This window comes from Paroedura picta, chromosome 8, assembly GCF_049243985.1.
Source record: "Paroedura picta isolate Pp20150507F chromosome 8, Ppicta_v3.0, whole genome shotgun sequence".
Lineage (NCBI taxonomy): Eukaryota > Metazoa > Chordata > Lepidosauria > Squamata > Gekkonidae > Paroedura > Paroedura picta.
In genome coordinates, this window is record NC_135376.1 from 27,831,297 (window position 1) to 27,846,181 (window position 14,885).

Below are 14,885 nucleotides of genomic sequence, written 5' to 3' on the forward strand. Positions count from 1 at the left end.
AAGAGTATGTATTGCTATCTTCATGATTCATTACAAGGAAATGATCTAGATCAGTGGTCCCCAACCCCCGGTCTTTGGCCTGGTGTCAGGCTGCGAGAGCTTTGGCAGCGGGTCGCAGCTCCCTCTCCCTGCCCCCCCCCCCCCGCAGCGATAAGCTTGCCAGGCTGCGATCAAATCGGCCACCGAAGTGGCCGATTAGGTTTCGGCCTGGCAAGCTTCTTGCTGCGGGAGGGGGGGAAGAGGGAAGCGCGGTTGCTGGCACGCCGGCGGCACAAACACACATGCGCTGACCTGCCACACATGTGCGTTTGCGCCTGATGGGGGCGCAAACGCGCACGCGGCAGTTTTGCGCGTACGCAGAGCTGCTGTGCGTTTGCACCCCACTCGGGGCACAAACGTGCATGCACAATGGCTCTGCGCATGCGCGGAGCTGCTGTTCCTGAGCAGGGCTGCCCTCTCCCCCCACCGCTTGGCAACGGGTCGCAACCTGGAAAAGGTTGTGGACCGCTGATTTAGATTACAGCAGTTTAACTAAACGGACAGCTTTATTGAAAATCATTTTGTCCTGTTTTGAACATTAAGTTTACAAACACTGTTGTGCAATGTGAAGAGAGCTTAACATATAACTGTCTCTCCAGCAGAATAAAAGTTTTCACCTTATGTGTTAGGTCATTCCAAGTTGTTATAATGGAATGCATAGAGGAGTGGTCTTTCATACTGAGCTATAGTCTTTTCACCTTCAGAGACAGCATTTCTCTTACTCATGGATGAAACACTAAATATTTTAATCATGCTCTGCAGATATGTCCTTGAATGACAAGACTGACCACTTTGGAGACAAAAACCTTTGCATGCAAAGCCATTTTTTTTGTCGCATTCAAGAATTCAAAATCATTCCTTCTAAATTACTGAAGGACATTGCATTCATTATGAGTGAAATGTGATTGGCTTATCTTCTGAAAACCTTTTTTGTCAACTTAAAAATTTGCCATGTAGCAGTTCAGTCTGCATTATCTCCTTTACTCTGAAACAGTGGTCCCCAACCCCCGGCCCGGTGACCGGTACCGGTCCGCAGATCAGTTGGTACCGGTCCGCGACTCCTCCTCCTCCTCCTTCCTGGCTGCTGCCTCGGGGGCTGCCCTACTACTCTGCTACCGGCTCACCTTTGGTGCTCTCCGGCGGCCGCCATGGCTGGGGCTCCCCCTCAGCATGGCACTGCGCAGCTGCTGCTGGCAGCGCCCCCAGCGGATGGCAGGAAAGCAAGTGGAGCAGGGACTCAGGCGGCGGTGATGTCCCTTGGCAAAAGACTACCCCCCGTACGGGCCTCAGTAAAACTGTCAAGCATTGACTGGTTCCCGGTGATAAAAAGGTTGGGGACCACTGCTCTGAAAGACTGGCTTAATTCATACTGAAGTCTGATGCAGTCTGATGACGTGAACCTGAGTAAACTAGATGCTTTCACAATATGAGAGTTGCATTAAGGCTATGACAGAGAACAAAATTGCTTCTATCTAGACCCTGCCATATAAGAATGAGGCTTGGAGCAGAGCAGTAGAGTGCCAGAGCTGTTGGGGAGACACCTCTGGTAGTTCTGAGGTTCTACTCTAGAAATACTTAGATGAGAATAAGTTACCAGGCAATGAGGACTAAGAATGGCATGTGTGCAGTTGCTGAGAAAGTATGCTGAATATGGCACACTACTCTAGAGAAGTTGCTCATTTGAACCTTTTCTTATAATAGAATCGGGGCTGAATTCAGTTCCTTCTTTCTTATCTATGAGAAAGATTTGTGTTGGCTGCTGGTCCCATTCCAGTGCAGTGTTCTTCTCCCACAAAGGAAATGGAACCGAGTTGGGAAACTACTGATTTACTTCTGGACTGTAGGCATTCACTGTTGTTACAAGTTGTTGCCTATGAGGAAAAAAATTCTAACTTCATTGCATTTCTGAGCCTTTAATTGCTTCAGAAAACAGTAAAATACTTGAATGCAATTGTGATTTGGCTGTTCTTTGATAACTGTTCACTACATATGAGATGATAAGATGCTTTTTAGCAGTACATGGTTCAGTAAACCTTTACAATTCTTGCTGCTGTGTGTGTGTGTGTGTATAAAATGGCTTAATCATTCTTCAGGTATCTTTAACTCATTGAGTACTAACACTGTTTTTTTCTCTACCTCCTTAGAGGCTGTAGTTCAGCTGCTATTATAATTCCGCAACCAGAGGCTCTGGACACAGACAGTACTTTGGAGAGGCAAAAACCAGGGCAGGTGCCTAAGAAAGACAGTCCTCGAGGAGTAAAACGCAGTGCTAGCCCAGATTACAACCGGACAAATTCTCCTAGCCCTGCCAAAAAAACCAAAGCACTTCAACACGCTGATTCTTCCTCAGATTTAGAAACAAACAAGCCACAGGCTAAGTCTAAGAAAAGACACTTGCATCAGGAACAGGAGCCTAAGTCTTCACAATTACCGTCAACAAGCAAGGCCCATACCAGAAAGGGTGGAGCTACCGGTAGCTCCCGAAGCCAGAAACGGAAAAGGACAGAGACTTCATCCGTTGTAAAGAGTCGTCCAGCAGCTGAAACGACTGGCACTGAAGAGAGACCAGCAAAACCCACCAAGCTGGCTTCAAAATCAGCGAGCTCAGCCAAAGCTGGGTGTAGCACCATCACTGATTCCTCCTCTTCAGCCTCTACATCCTCTTCTTCATCTGTTGTTGCTTCTGGCTCTTCTGCGGTTCCTCAGGGTGCAAGAGTGAAACAGGGAAAAGACCAGAGCAAGGCCAGGCGTTCCAGGTCTGCATCTAGCCCCAGCCCCCGGAGGAGCAGCCGGGAGAAAGAACAAAATAAAATAGGTGGCTCTTCAAAATTTGACTGGGCTGCTCGCTTTAGCCCCAAAGTTAGCCTGCCTAAAGCAAAACTGTCTCTGCCTGGCTCTTCTAAACCAGAGGCATCGAAACCTGGGCCTTCAGGATTACAGGCTAAATTAGCAAGTGAGTTTTTGAAAACACCTATATGAAGCATGAAAAATACTGTTATCTTCTTTAACAAGCTTGTTATGACAATTTAACCATATCTGTTGAATCAGTGTGAAGTATAATCTTAGGCTAGTTCGTATTAGCATGGTTTTCCATGATCTGTTCTATTTGAAACTATAAACTGGGGATGGTATAGTTGAATGCTTCCCAAATCTGGAGTGAAACACTTCCATTTTGAGGAAGGAATGTTAACCCTTCTCCCTGATGTGCAGACTTTCAGAATAGAAGCACAATATAAATGTTTTTTAAAATATTAAATGCCTTGTAATGGTCATCTGGCTAACGCAGGCCATGTACATTGTTTGCCTCCCTAACTGTACTTTGTGTCTCAGATACACAAGATGGCCCATGGTTTTGTAGACAAACTGTGGCGTACACTTCTTGCCTCCTACTAGAATCTCAGGTTTGCTGCAAAAAAAAAAACACTTTATTTGGATGCAATAGCAAACTGTTTTGTCCAAACAGTGGCTTTAATATCATGTTTTTATCTGAACTGTGAGTTTGGATCCCTTGGACCCAAGAATCTCATTTATCCTGTGTGCCCTCCCTCCCCCCAGCTGCCTTAAAACTGTGAGAAATTTTATTCCTCAGTTATTCCTCAGTTTGCATTGAGAGGCTGCAGTGAAAAGGTAGAATGAAACGAAGTTGCCTTTTTGCCTCTTCTGTCAGCAGCTCTTCAGGCAGAAGAGACAGGGAAATACCATCAACTTCCCTTTCTTCACTTCAGGTTTTCAACCAATGTAAACATTAGAATAAACTATCCTAGGGTCTGAAAGGATTGCTGAGGGAAAGGAATTGTGTGAAAGCCCCCTGACTATTATTGCTGTGTGCTGACAGATCATGGGATGCAACCCTCTGACTGAATCTCTCTTCCATTTCATTTATCTGACTGTATGTTCTCTAATGGGTATGATTTATAATAATCCATCAGGATTTTTTCATTTTGGCATCTGTTTATTTTGATGTCCAATGCCTAGAGTTCAAAAGGTTCTTTCTAATGTTTATAGTGAAGCAGTCAACCAAATGACAACCACCATATTATGGTATTGCTAACTGATTTACTGTCAGTACATCTTAATAGCCTAGGAAACTTCCAACGTGGCAATATTGGATACTACTTTTTACAATCTTTACATGTCTCTGTTCAGCCCCAGTCATAAACTATGGATTGACATTATACATACAGACTTTGATGGTGTACAGTTCATGGACTCTTACCTCCTTCCTCTATTGTGTAGCTTCCCAACAAAAAAATCAGTTATGTCCAATTTAGACATCTTGATAGCTAGAAAACTAGTTTGCTATGAGGTCATAGATATTGCACCCAATCCCAGCTCCTGGAGAAGCAGCCAGGATAAATGGCAGAATAGACATCTCTTCAGTGTTTGATTGGGATGCCAACTTTAGCACCAAAATTAATCTGCTTAAGGCTGTCTGTCAGGAACTTTCAAACAGACATCAAATCAATGACTGAAAGAATGTGCAAGGACTGGTTTAGTAAAGATAAACTATAGTTACGTCTGAACATAGCCTGTAGATTTATTTTGTAGAACTTGTGATGTTTGAAGCCATGCATTTTGCCGCACTATGTTGTAACATTATTTAATGAGTATTTTTAAGCATGTCTGAATGGAAATGGAAACTGAAAGTGGTACCTTTCAGACTACTATCTCATTGCCAGGTCTACAGACCAGGTAAATTGATTTCTAAACTGGGATTTTGACTTACCAATTCATTTATTTGCTGAACAAGCACTCATGCTAATTGTGTTACATTATAATTAATCATGCCTGGTGATAAATGAAGTCTTTGTGCTACCTAGAAACAAAATTAGAGCTTCTGATTAGGCAGCCTCTAAATGTCTTTCTGTACTAATGAATTTATATCTGCTCAGGGGAACAAGTTGGGAGAATTAAGAATTTGGCTTTATAGACATGCATAGGATACAGAGCAAGATGACTAGACATTTTAAGTGCCCAAAAATTTCCAAAAGCTAAAGCAATTAATTATTTTGCACAGCAGAATTTTTCTATGACATAGAAATGTCTATGGCTTTCTAAATTATAACAGAGCAGTAATATAATTCATGACCTGTAGTGTCATTATTTTAGTTCTTGACCTCAAACGTTATACATTTATCTGAAATTATTCAAAACACCAGCCTTGCATTTGATAGAACATCAAGCTTGTGTAGTATTTAAGAGTAGCAACTTCTAATCTGGCGAAGCAAGTTTGATTCCCTGCTCCTCCACATACACCTAGCTGTCGGTGACCTTCGGCTCATTGCAGCCCTGATAGTGCTGTTCTAACTGAGCAGACCTGTTGGAGCTTTCCCAGCCCCACCTGCCTCACAGGGTGTCTGTTGTGCGGAGAGGAAAGGAAGGTGATTGTAAGCCGTTTGAGACTCCTTCGGGCAGTCAAAAATGGGATATGAAAACCAATTCTTCTTCTTCATCAAGGATTTTAAAGAATGTTGACTTTAATATAACATCAATGCATCATATTTTTAAACCAGATTGTGAGGAAAAGTTAAAATTTAAAAACAGTGTTACCCTTACAGCTGAAGACTTTTAGGGAATTTGTTTGGAATCTCCTGTTAGATTCAAAATTGATATCAAATTTAAGTATACATATAAAATAATAAAAATACTGATAGAAAAGAGGGTGGATTTCGGTAGATTCTCCCCTCATATTGCAGAGCACTGATTTGTCCCAGGCATTTCACAGATTTGTCCCAGGCATTTCTCCTGTTCTCCAGGAGAAGTGTTTTGTTGAGGTAAGTGTGTTTCAGAGGGGGTGGGGAATTACATTTTATTGATTGACGTGCCTTCTGTAACTGAAAAATTAGTCTGAATCTAACTGGTTTCTATTACTATTACTTAAAGCCAAAGGACAGATTCTTACAAAAGTATGGTCTGTTTCCTATTTGTTACTCCATGAAAAAGAATTGAGAAAAAGTGGGAGTGCTGAAACACTGGCGCAATGATGCAGTCTCCAACTGGACCCCATTGTTAGCATCCATATTTTCCTTGTCTGTGGTAGAGGCCATGCTTTGCATGCATATGACTCCAACTTCAATGCTGGGCAACTCACATTTTATTGGTTGATGATGATGGATCTGTAACAGCTCTGTTTGGCTCCCCAGGATCTAAAACGTCATAGTGCTCACCAAGATGAACTTTCAGGGGTGGCAGCAGCATGTATGATAACTAGAGATAATTCTTTTGAATCAGAAAGAGTAACTAGGTTTATAAAATAGAGTAATAAAGTGGGTTGATTTTTTTCTATGTTTAAAGAAATTAATCTCATTTTATTGCTTTTCCTCAGGCTGAGATTTCTTTAAAACTTTAAAATGTTGAACACAGACAGATGCTGAGTATTTAGTAATGTGTGTCAGAACTTGTTTCTCTGAAAGAGGCTTGGGGAATATATAGAATGCTTAATATATATTTCTAGATGTAATTGAGACTTATTCAGAACAATGAGGTATCTTGAAGATCTAGTCCCTTGATGTGGATATATTTTCTTGAGAATATTTGATTATGAAAGTTATAAAACTGTTAGGTCTGTTGCCTTAAGTACTGAATGCATCTTATAAAGTAGGCTCAAGTGCAAACACTTTTGCTATAATATTATTAATCTTCAGAGGACCACAATATTCTTCTGTTTAAAGAGAGATAGAAAATACTTTGGACACATTAGCCATATTCTGTTTGAGAACCAGTAGAGGGAGCATTGATTACTGTTTCTGTGGAAGATCTTATTACGTGGTAATCGGTAAAATTAGGAGGAAGTAGAAACAAAGCTAAAGTTAAAGGCATGTTATAAAATTAAAAGTTTTAGTATTGATATGAACAATGATCCTAAACTTATGTGCCTAACACATACTGATTTGGGGTTCCCATGTAAAATCAGAATTTCTCTAGAATGCCATCAACTTTGTAGAATTACTGCTACAATGAAGAGTTTATGATGTAGGGGTTATAGTTTGGAAGGAACTCAAAAGTTGAGCTGAACAATAAAAATAATGTAAAACTTGTTGGTTGTTTATTATGGTGCACAATTAAAAACAGAATAAAAACTTCTTAAAAACTATACCGAACTAACAGCACTTAGAACCAAGGACCAAATGCGTTTCGACCCTTCCGGGTCTTCCTCAGTGGTCAAGATTATAATAATACACTCTATAGAAATATAGAACTCTCTATAATGTATAGCTCAATGGTTGAGTGGGATCTGTAATGTGTAAACTTTATCCTTTTGCCTTTTTGGAGACAAATTCGTAAAGTCACCACTCTTCACTATCATTAAGTTCAGTACTCAGAGTGTAATCTCATGTGCGTCAGAAAAAGCTTTCATGCATATCTGAAGAAATTCACAAGAAAGCTTTTACCCAGAATAAAACTTCATTGGTTTTAAATAATAATTTCTATTCCGCCCCTCCTCATATGGGCTCAGGGCAGTTCACAACAATAAAACATTCACTAAAAATAGTTACAATAATAAAATTACAGTAAAAAATAAATTTAAACTCCATCCCCACCCCGTCTCATTTGTGTCCTCTGCCAGGTATCCCAGGCTGAAGATGATCTTGAAATTGGGGAAAGCTAAGGAGGTGGAGGTGGAGGGAGGACAATAACACTTCAGGCTGCCCTGCTCTCAACTATAGGGCTTGTGGAAGAGTGCCATTTTACAGGTCCTGCGGAACTTTGACAGCTCTGTCAGGGCCCAGATCTCAAGAGGCAACATTCCACCAGGCTCACACTCTTGGAGCTAGGGATCACCAGTAAATTGGTGTTTGCCAAGCTTAGTGCCCTCCAAGGGACATACTGGGAGATGTGCTACTGAACTCACTTAGTTCTACTGATTCAGACCAACACAGCTACCTATCTGACTCTTATCTTTGTAGACCTGCAAATGATTGATCTCCTCACCTCAGCATTCATGGACATTATAGTCTGAGGAGTGCATATCTGTATGAACTGGTATAAAACTGAGGCTTCTGTATTCTGTCACTGCTGTTCTTTCCCATAGCTTCTTAGGCCTGCTAATTGTTGCACCAATTACTGATGAGTAATTTTGAAAGCTATAATAGCTCTCAAGCAGTGGCTGGTGCTTTAGGGTAAATTTTAGTGACATGAGACACTTTAGAAATCTGTTTCTAGCAAGTAATATTGAAGATGCTGAGCAGATCATGGTGAGAACGTGAGAAATTCAAACTTATTTAAAATGTAGCAGTTCTTATTAAAGTATATTTGATCTGATATATTCAGCTTTTTGCTTTTTGTCAGCTATTCTGCAACAGAAGGAACTGTGTTGGAAATGTAAGAAGAGATAAGTTGGAGATATTAACATATACTACAAACTGCATCAGTTCTCAGTTTTCTCCATAGTTTATTAGTTTAGTTTGTGTTCCACATGCCATAATTTTGCTTTAGGGATAGTTAAAGTTAAAACACAACAATATGCTTACAAATACAAATCTTGCCATTGTCGTCAGGATCCCTTAAAGAGCTTTGTTAAAATAAAATAAAACCCAGCCTGCCTTGATGCCCAAATGTTAAGATTAGCTTAACATTTGAGCTGAAAAATAGTCCTAGATGCACAAAGAACAACCAGAATTTCTGGTCACTCTTGCTCTGTAATTAGTTGGCCAATCTTTAGAAAGCAAATTTCTTTGCACAAGACAAGATGTAGGATTCTGTAAACAGATTTATTTGTACTGCACATGGTTTTTGTAAGTTCCCAGTTATATACATACTCCTATTTTGTAGGTTTTTTACAATCCAGGTGGGATGCAGAGTAGCAGAACAGAGGGTACAAAAGATTTTACAAGCCTGCTTTGTTATAACAATTAGAATGTTGTAGCACTGTATCAGACATTTGCCTGGCTTTCATGGAATGGAGTGGCAACTCCCCCCCCCCCAGCAAAGATGAGTTGGTAGCACATCTGTACCCATGCAGTCTCTCTTGTCCCCCTCCCCAGGCCTTAAAATTATTGCTGTGAAGCATCTGGCTTATACATTTAATCCATAGTGTAAGGGAGGGAACGGAGCATGCCACTTTCTCAACATGTAAAGTTTTGAACCGAGGCTTAGACATGTAACAGGTATGGCTTTTCCTTTTGAGGTAACTTTTGCCTTATATGTGCATTAAGATGGGATGTCTTAATTATGGCTGATATCTCATAAAATGCATGCTCATTCTCTTTAATTACATTAGTCTGGCCCTTTTTGTTTGTTTTCCTTCCCACTGAACAAGTATTTCTGGAATTAAAGCTCAAGTGATAGTTCTTCATTTCTTTCGCTCATGATTTTGGTAAACCAAAATTGCCTGGTGTTCATTATGTCTTCTCCCATAGGCTTGAGAAAATCAAAAAAGCGCAGTGAATCGCCACCTGCTGAGCTCCCCAGTTTGAGGCGGAGCACACGGCAAAAGACCACGGGCTCCTGTGCTAGTACCAGGTATTGTGCAGTTCAAGACTTTACTGCTGTAGGAAACTTCTGAAGATAGCACTATAATAGTGGAACACATCTTCCTGATTGGTAGTTTTCCTTTTTTTAGAGATGGTTTGAGATTCATAAATCACAAGCCATCCGGGCCACTTAATTTGTGTGGCCCTTTCCAGCAGATGAACAATGGGTGAAAGATAACATTGTAATTAAAATGGGTTGTTCATTACATGGATGACGTGAAACAGATATATTGTATATGTTTCTATAAGAAAAATAGGCAAATTACATTATAATTTTCAAAATGTTAGGGTAAAAGTGTTGTGGGATGGAAGACTATAAAGTGATTAAGTGGTAGAGTTCATACTTAGGGTGTAGAAAGTAGCAAGTACTAAGGAAAGAATTTTCTTGGCCTGCATCTCAGAAAAGCTGTACCCTTATGTATTGAGAAACAGAATAGAAAGTCAGTGCCATTCTGGAAGACGAAAATATGGCTATCTTAATCGATAGGGGCTTAAGCACCATTGTTGTTGCAGAGAGGTTATGTTGATTTTCTTTTGTGACATACAAGTAGTGAATAGAAGCAGATTTATTCTTCATCCTTGGGCCAGTATTCAGATTTTTAAAAAATAACAATATTGTACTTCAGGGTACACTGTTGGTCTTGTCTGAAAAAACTTATGGTGACTTTTCACTAGTATAGTAATTCTGTGGTACCATACAGAATGAAATTGCTGCCTAGGCAGTTCTGTTGTGTCTAAATTTCAGTAGATTGGCAAATGAGTACAATGGCATTAACAATATAGCTCTACTCAAGGCTTTTGTTGTTCTGTTGTATTTGAAGATGTGTCTGCTGAGGTTTCTTTTCAAAGCCTTTTGTGTATATAGTATGAATGTGAACTGAAAAGAATGAATGTGAACTATTTCCTTCTGGTTGCATATTGGCTGTCTTAATCTAGAATTCTGGTATTGGAGAGCCATAGACTGATAAAACCTGGCAGGTTTTCTGATGATACTTACATTTCTAGTCGGCGGGGCTCTGGCCTGGGCAAAAGAGGAGCAGCTGAAGCTCGCCGACAGGAGAAAATGGCCGATCCTGATAACAACCAGGATGGAGTTAATTCTTCAGCTGCGCGAACTGATGAGGCTCCACAAGGAGCTGCAGGTAAGGAAAAGTAGTAATGGTAACATGAGGCAGGGGAAAATGCTTATTTAATTACAGAGGGGAATTCCATTATGTTACTACTCAGGCATATCTCTCTATATATATATGGATGCTGGCTGCATCTTCTGTGTAAAGCATTTGGAAGGCAAGAATAGGTTTATATGTAACATTCCAAACCAAGCCTCATTTCCATCCTCTGTCCCTTCACACAGCCATTGTGGCTACTTTCTGGGCAAATTGGTTTCTATGAAAACTGTGGGACAAGTTCCTACTAGTTTTTCTACCTGATCTCCTTACAGTAGCCCTTGTCCTAAATGGCTTTTGTTCATGCAAATCTCTCAGTTCCCAGCAAAGCCTTTTTGGTGTTGAAAAAGGAGAACCTTTGCTCTCCCTGGAGAGAGCTGGTAGCCGCTATCTCCATACCTTTGTGAAGTATGCCAGAAACAGAAGGCATCCAAGTGTATAGGGGATATGTGAACACAAGGCTTGACATGAGCAGACAAACCATAGTTTTGCTGATACATGTAACCAAGCCAGTTGTTATTTAGCAGCTTCTGGCTTTTTGCTATTTGTAGCTTTCCTCAGTACACACTTCTTTATTCTAACTAGTTCTGATTGGGGCTTACAATTTGGCTTCAATGGATCAGCAGTCTTGCTGTGTGGTATGTCAAATGCCTTTTGAAACTTATGAAGCCTTGAAATATAGTTGATATATGGCATAGGGGCTTATTATTATTATTATTATTATTATTATTTAGATTTATTGCCCACCACTGTCAGACGAGCTGTCTTGTAGTGGGTCACATAAAAATACCCCACAAAAAATACATAAAAATCCTTAATCCCCCCATCCTCCCCCATGGGGAGAGGAATGGGAAGGCGACTGTAAGCCGCTTTGAGCCTCCTTCGGGTAGGGAAAAGTGGCATATAAGAACCAACTCTTCTTCTTCTTAAAACAAGTATCCTGGCGAAAAACTCTCCCCTCCCATTCAACCGACAGTTTCCCCTCTCTGTGCCTCAGGGACAATTTATAGATGCCAACTCCACTACAGATTTAGAGAGCACCATCTTGATCTCCCATGCTCTGACCACAACCAAAGATCTGGCGGAAGAGCTCTGTCTTACAGGCCCTGCAGAAAACAGAAAGTTCTTGCAGGGCCCTCAGCTCTTTTGGGAGATTATTCCACCAGGTCAGGGCCAGCACAGAAAAAGCCTTGGTCAAGGCCAGGCGAACCTCTTGGGGGCCAGGAATGACTAGTAAGTTGGAACCCACAGAGTGTAACACTCTGCAGGGGGCATAAGGCAGCAGGCAGTCTGTCAGATATGTTGGTCCAGGCCATGTAAGGCCTTAAAGGTCAAAACCTTGAACCTGATCTGAGCCACAACTGGCAACCAGTGCAGCAGCCTCAGCACCGGCTGGATATGAACCCTCCAAGACAGTGGTCCCCAACCTTTTTATCACCGGGGACCGGTCAACGTTTGACAATTTTACTAAGGCCCTGGGGGGAGGGTAGTCTTTTGCTGAGGCATGTCGCCGCCACCTGAGCCCCTGCTCCAGTTGCTTTCCTGCCGGCGCCCCTGACTTCCCACCACTTACTGGGGGACGCTGCCAGCAGCAGCTGTGCAGTGCCACACCAAGGGAGAGCCCCAGCCATGATGGCCGCTGGAGAGCACCAAAGGTGAGCCAGCGGCAGAGTGGCAGTGCAGCTCCCAGGGCAGCAGCCGGGGAGGAGGACGAGGAGGAGCTGCGGCCCAGTACCAACTGATCCACAGACCGGTACCAGTCCCCGAACCGGGGGTTGGGGACCACTGCTCCAAGATGTTCCTGTGAGGACTCTAGCAGCTGCATTTTGTACCAGTTGCAATTTCTGGGTCAGGGACAAGGGTAGGCCAGCATAGAGTGAGTTACAGAAGTCGATTCTGGAAGTGACCGTTGCATGGATCACCATGGCCAGGTGTTCTGGGGACAGGTAGGGCACTAGTAGCCTTGCCTGGCATAGCTGGTTAAATGCCAGTAGGCTACACTCATGATCTGCGCTTCCATAGAGGTGGATTGAGATGATTGACTCAATAAAGGAAACCACAGCCCTCAGTTTGCAAGACACCTGAGCAATACTGTTAATGATAGGATGTTTTGGAAATAATTCATAGGGTCACCATAAGTGGCATACCCCCCCCCAACACACACACACAGAGTCAATCTAGTTTCTATAGTATCAATTATAGTATCTGAGGCCATTTGGATAGTTGTGCTGTATAGGATTAACTTGCATTACTTCTGCAACAGGTATGTTGTAATAATAACTACTTGATAGCTGATGATTACTTTGGATTTGTACCTTGGAACTATAAAATCTCTTTTTAATATTGAATCCATATCCAGGTTAAATAGGAAACTTGGTGCTAAAAGTTAAGGTTGGCTCCCTTTAAGCCATGCCTAAGGCATTGTTAATTCAAACCCATGAAGAATAATTTTCTGTTGCCTTAGACCCCCTAAAAGGGAATCAGCATTACATTTGCACAAGTTTTAATAAGCCAGTTTGGTGTAGTGGTTAGAAGTGTGGACTTCTAATCTGGCATGCTGGGTTCGATTCTGCACTTCCCCACATGCAGCCAGCTGGGTGACCTTGGGCTCGCTACAGCACTGATAAAACTGTAATACCAGGGCTCTCTCAGCCTCACCCACCTCACAGGGTGTCTGTTGTGGGGAGAGGAAAGGGAAGGTGACTATAAGCCGTTTTGAGCCTCCTTTGGCATGTAAGAACCAATTCTTCTCATCTTTTATCAGTTTGTAGATCTATCAATTTAAAGGCAAAGACATTCTCTTAGTAGTTAGTTGTTGCATGTAACACCTCACTGGCTCTGTTTTTATTGCCTTTCTACTTACTGCAAACCTTTTGACAAACTAAACAAATGCCTGCTTGTCTTAGGGGTTCGTGGTTGACATTTTCTCTTTTTCTTTTACTGCTGTGGCTTTTATAAAAACTACTACATGTTTAATTTCCATGAACCAAGTTATTTTTATCTATGTTTGTATTTATCTATTTATCGTCTGCCTCTCCTGCCCATAAGACTCCGGTCGGATTACTATAAAAATCTATAAAAATCCAATGCAAATAGAAATTAAATTACTAAAGTTTTAAAATCTTTAAACCAGAGACATTATCGATTAAGTTGCCCAACTCTCTGTGTTGTTTGGGAAAGCGGAGAGGGAGGGGGTCAAACAAATATTCCTTTTGCCTGACCCATCTTAGTTTGGAGGCAATGGTCTTGATGCTGAGCATACTTCCAGTTTGCCAGTTACCTTAAGTAACTTTGAGTTGCAATCTTTTTGTCATTGGTGGTCAAGATAAAAAATTAACTTTTAAAATGCTCACTATTACTCCTCTGAAGTCTATTAAAAATATTATTTTACTACTTTCAATGGAGATTTCAGGAAGCGTTGAATTCCTGTGCCGTTTATATATTTACAACTGATTTAACATATTACAAAATGTTCTCTCTTTTTCTCTTTAGCTTCTAGTTCTGTTGCTGGGGCTGTGGGCATGACCACTTCTGGAGAAAGTGAATCGGATGATTCTGAGATGGGCAGATTGCAAGGTACAAGCTGAGGCATACTTTCATGATAACATAAAAAATGCTGCTTAAAAAAACTTTCTGTAACCTGTTGGATTTTTAGCTCGGAGTTGCTGCAGAAAAACAGCTCACATTGATGACACTCATGGCAGCTTACGAGGACTGAGGGAAAGGGGGAGTATCTCCCTGAAGAGCACATGACCATTAGGCAGGAAAACAGCCTCTAATGAGTTCTTCAGGGTAGGGGCTTCTCTTGGAGTGCCGTCTGTGAAGTGTAGTTTCAATGTATGCTTGCACAGAAGCCACCTCAGTGAACAACAGTTAAAGGTATAGATGCTGTTTAGTGTATACAGAATTGGTTCCATTTTACATAATGTATCAAGCTGTATAGAACTGCATATCACTTAGTCATCATATTTCATCCGTATCCATTGTTCCTCTTAATATTTGTAAAGCAGCCCTGGGGGCGGAAAGTGCCCTGGCTGTTTGAGATGGAATAAGGCCAATCAGGGTGTGGTCAGTTTGACTGGCCCTCCCTCTCCAGCACCCGCCCTCCTTGCCTGGAGGCTAACCACTTTGCTCTTAGATGCCTGAGAGAGATACACAGAGACACAGAGAGCACTGCCAAACAACAAACGACCCCTGATTACCTGCT

At 41.6% G+C, this 14,885-nt stretch overlaps 1 protein-coding gene across 6 annotated transcripts in view; it reads left to right on the forward strand.

The window, feature by feature from the left end:
* The window catches only part of TRIP12 (thyroid hormone receptor interactor 12), a 99,144-nt gene that overhangs the window by 37,588 nt on the left and 46,671 nt on the right, over nt 1-14,885 (forward strand). For 3 of the 6 annotated variants that reach the window (XM_077348813.1, XM_077348814.1, XM_077348817.1), the window contains 4 exons: nt 2,184-2,992; nt 9,399-9,501; nt 10,449-10,654; nt 14,171-14,254. In XM_077348813.1, coding sequence (XP_077204928.1) covers nt 2,184-2,992; nt 9,399-9,501; nt 10,449-10,654; nt 14,171-14,254 — 1,202 coding nt within the window. The remainder of the gene's footprint in view (nt 1-2,183; nt 2,993-9,398; nt 9,502-10,448; nt 10,655-14,170; nt 14,255-14,885) is intronic. The other 3 variants (XM_077348815.1, XM_077348816.1, XM_077348818.1) reach the window with 1 other exon arrangement.